At 34.3% G+C, this 7,707-nt stretch overlaps 1 protein-coding gene across 2 annotated transcripts; it reads left to right on the top strand.

The window, feature by feature from the left end:
* Positions 1 to 670: 670 nt before the first annotated feature.
* On the top strand, positions 671 to 7,294 carry LOC122045878 (O-fucosyltransferase 29-like). Of its 2 annotated transcripts, none has more exons than XM_042606284.1 (9): positions 671 to 1,211; positions 1,691 to 1,778; positions 3,010 to 3,083; positions 3,475 to 3,563; positions 3,637 to 3,826; positions 4,650 to 4,831; positions 5,473 to 5,575; positions 5,985 to 6,313; positions 6,593 to 7,294. In XM_042606284.1, the coding sequence occupies exons 1-9, from the start codon at positions 963 to 965 to the stop codon at positions 6,873 to 6,875; spliced, it is 1,587 nt and encodes a 528-aa protein (XP_042462218.1). In that variant the 5' UTR covers positions 671 to 962; the 3' UTR covers positions 6,876 to 7,294. The 2 variants fall into 2 exon arrangements, with proteins under 2 accessions (XP_042462218.1, XP_042462217.1); XM_042606283.1 differs by having other exon boundaries at positions 3,007 to 3,083.
* The last annotated feature ends 413 nt before the right edge of the window (positions 7,295 to 7,707 follow it).

Genomic DNA, 7,707 nt, shown 5'->3' with positions numbered 1-7,707 from the left:
CCGCAAAGGAATTTGTACTTTTGCCCCCTAAAAAATGATTCATTAGTGTTTCCTCCTCCATTTGATATATTTAATTGTAGATGTTGAAAATTAAATAATTATATTCGTGTAATAAAATATCTTTTTATAATTATGTTCAAACAATTTCAATTTTAAAGGTAATTAATTATGATAAAATAAAAAAGTGTTTATAACTATTATTTTTATTATAAAGATATTTAAAAAAAATAAAACAACACTTCACTATATTTATCAATTTAAAAATATCTTTTTTAACATATATGAAGAAATTGTTAGCTATTAATGTATTTTTAAAATAATTTTGATTTAATTTAAATATTAAATATTTTTAATAAATCGATAAATATTTTTATATATAAAAGTATTTTATAGTGTTTTTGATAAAATTAAATTAATTTATTTTGATGTTATAATAATATTAAAGTAAAAATATTTTAAGATGAAAAATATAATGGATATTGTTTTAACTTTTTTTAAAAAACAATATGAATTTTAAAACAATATTCTTTTTATTTTTCTCCAATTTAATTTATAGAATATGAATTTTTATAGATAAATAATTTCTGTAAAAACACATAACTCTTGGGGCGAGATGCAAAATCCTATTTTAATAAATACTTTTGTTTTTGCTTTTTCTTCTTTTATTATTCGGCTTGTGAACTACTTCATCTCCCACCTCGTCCGCTGCCTCTCTCTCTGTTTTCGCCACCTCGAGCTCCGCTTCCGACCTCATCAAGAACCCTAAGTAGCGCCTTTTGGCAAAATCCATCCATCGCGGCATTCTCGAATGGTCTCCGATCACCCATCTTTTGATCGTCTTCGGCTCTCGCATTCCGTCTCCAGATCCATCGTTAGCCAGCAAGGTTTCGCGTCCGTCGGAGACGCAAAGTGTAGGGTTTTGGTCGGATTACATTAGGTGAGGGCGCGAGAGGTTGGGTTCCATGGCCGAGGCGATGGAGAAGCAGCTCATTCTCCAGGTTCTGAACACGGTCTTACTGCCTTGCTTATCCACTGACCCCCAAAAATGTATCTGCACCGCTTGGTTTTTCCGGAGAAGGAGGTTGATCTCGCGCTCGGTTTTGTGTGGGGCGGTGCTTTTCAGCCTCGGCCTTGTTTCGCTCTTCACCGGCCAGATCGCCGCCGACCTGGAGTGGTCGTCGCGGATACGAGGACGGTGGCGATCCAAAAGGGTATGCTTTGACAAAGAAAGAAAGATTTCATTTATTTATTTATTTTGAAGAAGAAGAAGTAAAGGGTTTCAAAATGTTTTTTCTTCTTCTGGTTTTGGCGTGTGTTGGTGGCTCCCGCGAAGTTTAATTCTCTCTTCACCCTTTGCTGCTCTGGAACTTGCCTAGCGTTGGCAGGGAAAAAATAGTCAAGTTTTATCCAAGCTGTTGATTTCAGCCCGGAAGTTGATCGATCTTTTAGATAATTGAAAAGTTGTAGCCATATGTTTGATTGGAATGGGTTAAAGGGCTTCAGAAAGTTTTTAAATATTTATTGTATTTATTTATTCCGGCTAGTGTTGTCAGGAAAAAATTGCATAACATTATGGAAACAGTTAATTTTTCATCCATGGAACTGATCAATCCGGTGGACAGCTGAAAAGTTTCTTCTTTACGTTTGATTGCAATTGGTTTTCATTTTGTACCATGGGATCCACTTTCAGGTCGGATACAGGGAACCAAGAAATATGTGGAAATCAGAATTCACTAATATTTATTATGGTTGTAGCAACAGAAGTCCTCATTTTAGAGGTAAGTTCCTTGTGGCATTACTATTAATTATTTCGATGTCTTTTCCTTTGTATACTTTCATAACTTTCCTCTCTTGTTTCTTGTGACAAACTTATTTTTCAGTTAGTTTGAGTTCATGAGAATGTATTTATTACAATATTGTTATATTGGTTGCATTTCTTTTGAGTTTTGACATAAAAAATTAACTAATTCAAAATTAAATTATCACAAACCCCCAAATAGTGTGGAGATCTTAACTCCTTTAATTTCAAAAAATCAGATTTAAAAGTCAAGTTTTACATACTTCCAAAAAAAAAAAAAAAATCAGTGGTACATGCATAATATGAATGATACCATTTTAACTTTTACCAAAAGTGCATTCTCCTTGGCACTATCTTAAATGCATTTGTATTCTTCTTCTACCTGTAATCATAATTCTTGTGACTACAAAGTACTTGCCAACATGTAACCAAGGATAAAGGTGTCATTCTTTTACTAGTTTCACTCCTTGATTGGAGCAGTTGCTATTCAATATGCTTTAATAACAAATGCAGACACATGATACAATTAGCACGAATGTATACGTCTTGATTGATCGTTATCCATATCCCTCTGGTCCATACCTAAAAGACTATTTCCCATGAAAAAAATAGAAATCTATAGTTGTAAGCTTAATATGAGTTTATTTCAAATAAAACAAGACCAAAAATTTGAGAAGTTATTGTTAAAATAATGCTTTACTGTTTAACATTATTTTAATGGAAATCAATAGAAACCTATTAGTTTTATGTTAATAGAGTTATTGATCAAACAAATACAATATAAGAAAATATTATTAACATAAAGCTTAGCTTGGCTCAAACACAACTTGGCTTGGTTCCTTGTGTCGGTTTCTGGTTTTATTTCCCTAATCTAAGAAACTCTGATTGTTGTTACAAACTAACCTGACCCATGGCCAACCTAGTGAGGGGTTGTCAATGCTTCACAATTTGCTACCTCTAGCAAAACATTTAGATGCGATTAGCAATGTTATGATTCTTCATAAGACAAGGTTGAGTATCTTAGTCCACCTCTTTATATTTGTTAATAAACAATAGTCTTGAAACCATTATTCTGTCAGATTAATCATTGTGTAATAGTTCATTAAATTTCAGAATTTTATAGTTTTTATGCACCTCTTTAACTTTTTCTGCTAAATTCAAGCATAGAATAAAGGACATATGTATTTATTTGTGTCTATGTGATTTAGCAGCAGTACAAGAGAGGAAATCCAATGGCTACCTATTAATTGCAACAAGTGGAGGACTAAATCAACAGAGAACAGGGGTAACTTTTACATATTCACTCACCTTTTTACTCATTGTCACCAAGTGTGGTTTGAACATCAGACTTTCATTCAATAGCTCTAACTCTCATTATATTGTTCCCTTGTATTTTACCATTTTTTTCTTCATTCCCTACTTTAAAAAAAAATGACGGGCATCTACTGTGTCTTTTTTCTTCATCCATGTCCTGTAACCAGTGTCCCGAATTCCTAAAACATATTAGATTCTATTGATTAAGCAGATCAAAATAATTTGTTGAGCCTGATCAGAAATGTTCTGCCTTACCATTCATGTTTATCATACTATGAAAGGTTGAAATTTGTAATGAACATTCATACTCTGCTATGGAACATATCCATTAACATTTGCCTTCTTATCTTTCTAATGCATAGATAATAGATGCTGTTGTTGTAGCCTGGATATTAAATGCCACACTGGTTGTTCCAGAGCTCGACCATCATTCTTTTTGGAGAGATGACAGGTGGGTTGAAAATGAGATGAAATTCTAAAATTTGCATCTTAGTCTTAATGAAATTATCTTCATTATTTTGCAGTGATTTTGCTAATATTTTTGATGTCGACTGGTTCATTTCCTACCTTTCAAAAGATGTCACTATTATTAAAAGGATACCTGACAAAATAATGAGGTCAATGGAAAAACCTCCATATACAATGCGTCCTCCAAGAAAATCTACTCCTGAATATTATCTTGATCAGGTGCTGCCAATACTCTTGCGGAGACATGTAAGTATGATATTTCATCTAGGTTACTTGTTCAAATTCTACATTTCCATTATGTTATATAATCTTATGATTGGTGTACACCTTCATCTGATTTTATATGTTTTGTCATGGCAAGTCATTTCATATCTTGTAATTAGTATTGCCACTATGTGACCATTCTGTGCAGTGCTACAAACCACGTCATGTTCCTAACTATTTGGAGTTGACTAGGTGTATTTTATCCGTCATTGAGCTCTATGTTGGGTCATATCTTTTCTAATACTTTGACCATGCGTTCTTAATATTGCCATATATTTATTTTGATATAAATGCTTAGAAGATTAATATTGTTCTTTGCTTGGATTAAATTCCAATCAAAACACTAGGTATAGTGCAATTTATATGTATGTTCCAATAAAAGCTGCCATCGACGAAGGTAGCATGATGCTGTTGAACCATTACCACCATCACCACCACCACCTTTCCTTATCTCATGTGAATTTTACATTCTACTACAAAATTGCTCATTGAATGTCTCATTAGTTTGCTAACCCTAGGAACTAGTAGCGTATAGTTACTCAATGAGCTTAGGCACATTCTCTCTTCAATTTCATTGAATAATCTGATTCCAGAAATAAGAAAATTAAAATATGTAGCACCTTCTATTGTTGTATCATTTACCTTGATGTAGAGCTTCAATAGTGTTGCAATAGTCATGATGTGAAAACTGTCAAGGCTCTTGGAAGCTTGTTTATCATAAAGATTTAATTCATTTGCTAAAAAATTATGAATTTGACAGAAATGAGTTGCATTTTCATTATTATTAATTAGCTGAGAATTGCAGGCTGTGCAGTTGACGAAGTTTGATTACAGACTAACAAATGCACTTGATGAGGAACTCCAAAAGTTGCGCTGTCGTGTAAATTTTCACGGGCTGAGATTTACAAATCCTATTGTAGTGATTGCTCAGAATCTGGTCAAGAGAATGCATGCAATGGCCTCTCAATATGTTGCCATTCATTTGAGGTATGTCCTCTTTATTTTGTCTATAAGCTACTTGGTGTCTAGATTTCACTCCAGTGTCAGCAGCTATCTGTTTATTTTTAGAACAGCAATTTAGATGCAATCTGGTAGAATGACATTTCATACATATCTCAGAGTGTTGAAAATTTTACCATCCACGAATTTTCGTTTCCCAGAATTATTCTGTTACTTGCTGTTTGTTCTTGTTCTCAAATCTGATGACAATTCTGATTTATCTGCATTTTTGGTCCATGATCACTACACTTGGTGCTATTTACATGAAGTTAATTAACCATCAGTTCATGTTTTTTACAACTATTTGGGTGGTCTACGGCTCTACCCTGATCTTATTCCTCCATTGAGCTCTACATTAGTTCATCTGAGTCAGCATCAAATGATGAATTAGGAAACTTGTAGAATGTAGAAATAGAAGCTATTTTGTTTACACTGACCTAAAATGTTAAAAATATTGAGTGCTAGTTTCCCTGAAGTGCTTAACTAAAAGAACAAGAAATCAGTTGGCATTTTGACCTTTAGGCTTGATCAAGACAAAAGAGTTTTAACAATTGCTTTAGCAAAGTTATCTTTTTTGTTTTGCATTTTGTATGATTACATCAGACAAGTCTTCCTTATTAAAACTACAGGTTTGAGCCTGACATGCTTGCATTTTCTGGCTGTTACTTTGGAGGTGGAGAAAAAGAACGCAGTGAGCTTGGTGAAATTAGGAAGCGTTGGGAAACATTATCGGTTGGAATTTCTCCCTTGTTTTTGCATCCATTGCTATTTTTAACTTCGACCAGGGGCTTAATTACTTGGGAAGGATTTCAAAGCTTTAACTACTAAATTTTTTTAAAAAAATGGTCCAATGGGAGGAAATTTTCATTTCATTTGTCAAGCAATATATTGATGCACTAATGGATAGAGTTTTTCTCAAGGTCACTGTTTTTTTCTGCTCTTTGGCAATCCATCTCAACCTTCTTCGATCATTTTGCTTTTAACAATGTGAGCTACCAACTCTATGCTAATTGCTTACCCTATAATCCATAAACGTATCACACAAATTCTTTGAATGTATTAGCTTCTAGTCTAATACTTTGAGAATAGTAGGGACTGCAAATTCTTTGCAATTCCATGGTTTAATCTCATGCATCGACAGGATTTGACTGCTGAGGGTGAGCAAAGCCGAGGAAAATGTCCATTAACTCCACATGAAGTAGGTTTAATGTTAAGGGCTCTTGGCTTTGCAAATGACACATATCTTTATGTCGCTTCTGGTGAGATATATGGTGGAGAAAAGACATTGCAGCCTCTTAAAGACCTATTTCCACATTTTTATACAAAGGAGATGCTTGCAGAAGTAGACTTGCAGCCCTTCCTTCCATTTTCTTCGCGTCTTGCTGCTATTGACTATATCGTTTGCTATGAGAGTGATGTCTTTATCACAAATAACAACGGTAATATGGCAAAGATTCTTGCAGGTCACCGGTAAGATTACTTGCTATGAGAGTGATTTTTTTTTATCCCTTGTCCTATACCTTTCCAATTCCTTTCTCAGTATATTCTTTGAACGTGTGTTAAGATTGATTCCTCTTAAAAATAACAAATTAAATAACTTTATCACCAATCACGACACCAAGAGAATATGTTATGCATTTTTTTATACTATACGACGAGCATTTCTGTATTGCCATCTCTATTTTCTGCTAACTTCCCTACTATAGTGGCATGAATGCTCGATTAGCTGATACAAATTTCTATATGCAGGAGGTATGCTGGACACCGGAGAACCATAAGGCCAAATGCTAGGAGGCTGAGCTCTTTGTTTAAGGCACTGCATGAGATGGAATGGGAGATATTTTCTCGGAAGGTGAGGTTAGTCCAGCGAGGATTCATGGGGGAGCCAGATGAGATGAGGCCAGGTCGCGGTGACTTCCACGAATTTCCATCTTCTTGTGTTTGCCAAAAACCTCTTCAGCTCGAAATAGCTGGACTCCCAAGGAAGTCCACAGCAAATGCAACTTTGGGAAACACAGAAAGTGGAAGATAGTGGAGTAAAAAATTGAGGATTCGAGCCAGACGAAGTGGACGAACGATGAAATACTTTCAGTAACACTGACGCAAAAGTTGTTCAAGCTCAAGATGCCAGGCGAGTAGATGATCGAGTGATTTTAACATCACCAATTCCAGGCAATTGTCGCCGAGCTGTAACCACTGTTCTACTGATGTAAATTACCCAATTTTGTTTGGTTCCAGTGCATTGTGCTCCATTGTTTCTCATGTCAATCAGTAGAAACACTGAAGAAAGAAACTGGTACGTTGCTAGAGAACCGAAATATCAAGGTATCGATGTATAGCTACAATCTTGAGGGGCTATGTTTGCTATTTAATTGTATTGAACTTCAACTAATTGAATGTTGCTCGTCTTGCACTCTTGTTACCGCAAGAAAACAACAATTTTTGATGTGATAACAATTGTTTTGGGCTTGTCATCAAAAAATTTCTATCATGGTATTTGAGTAGAAAACACCATTCGAAAGCCTATAAAATCTATTTGGAAAGAATTTTTTTTAGTAATTAAGGTGTTTCGCCTAAACCTAGAGGGAGAGTCTAGGAACAATGATAAAATTATTGTTGTATAACTTAGCGGTCACATATTTGAAAATAATTTCTTATGATACAAGTAAAATAATATCCCGCAGGCTTCTCTGGGACATCATATTGATAAGAGTTTTGTGTATCAAATTATCCTTTTAGGTGTTTTGCCCAATTAACCTCTAATTTGTATATTGGATTAATTCAAAATATAACTCTACATATTTAAAAAACAACCTCTAGGATAGTTATCCTATTTAAAATTTAACGGTAATTTATCAAAAGAC

Source organism: Zingiber officinale, chromosome 2B, assembly GCF_018446385.1.
Source record: "Zingiber officinale cultivar Zhangliang chromosome 2B, Zo_v1.1, whole genome shotgun sequence".
Taxonomy (NCBI): Eukaryota; Viridiplantae; Streptophyta; class Magnoliopsida; order Zingiberales; family Zingiberaceae; genus Zingiber; species Zingiber officinale.
This window is presented reverse-complemented; position numbering and strand designations above follow the sequence as displayed.

Excerpts from the sequence above, each read along its gene's own strand:
- LOC122045878 (XM_042606283.1), top strand. The coding sequence starts at position 963 with ATGGCCGAGGCGATGGAGAAGCAGCTCATTCTCCAGGTTCTGAACACG. Across the intron at positions 1,779-3,006 it reads CAGAAGTCCTCATTTTAGAG|CAGCAGTACAAGAGAGGAAA; the intron begins GTAAGTTCCTTG and ends TATGTGATTTAG. Across the intron at positions 6,314-6,592 it reads AAGATTCTTGCAGGTCACCG|GAGGTATGCTGGACACCGGA; the intron begins GTAAGATTACTT and ends TTCTATATGCAG.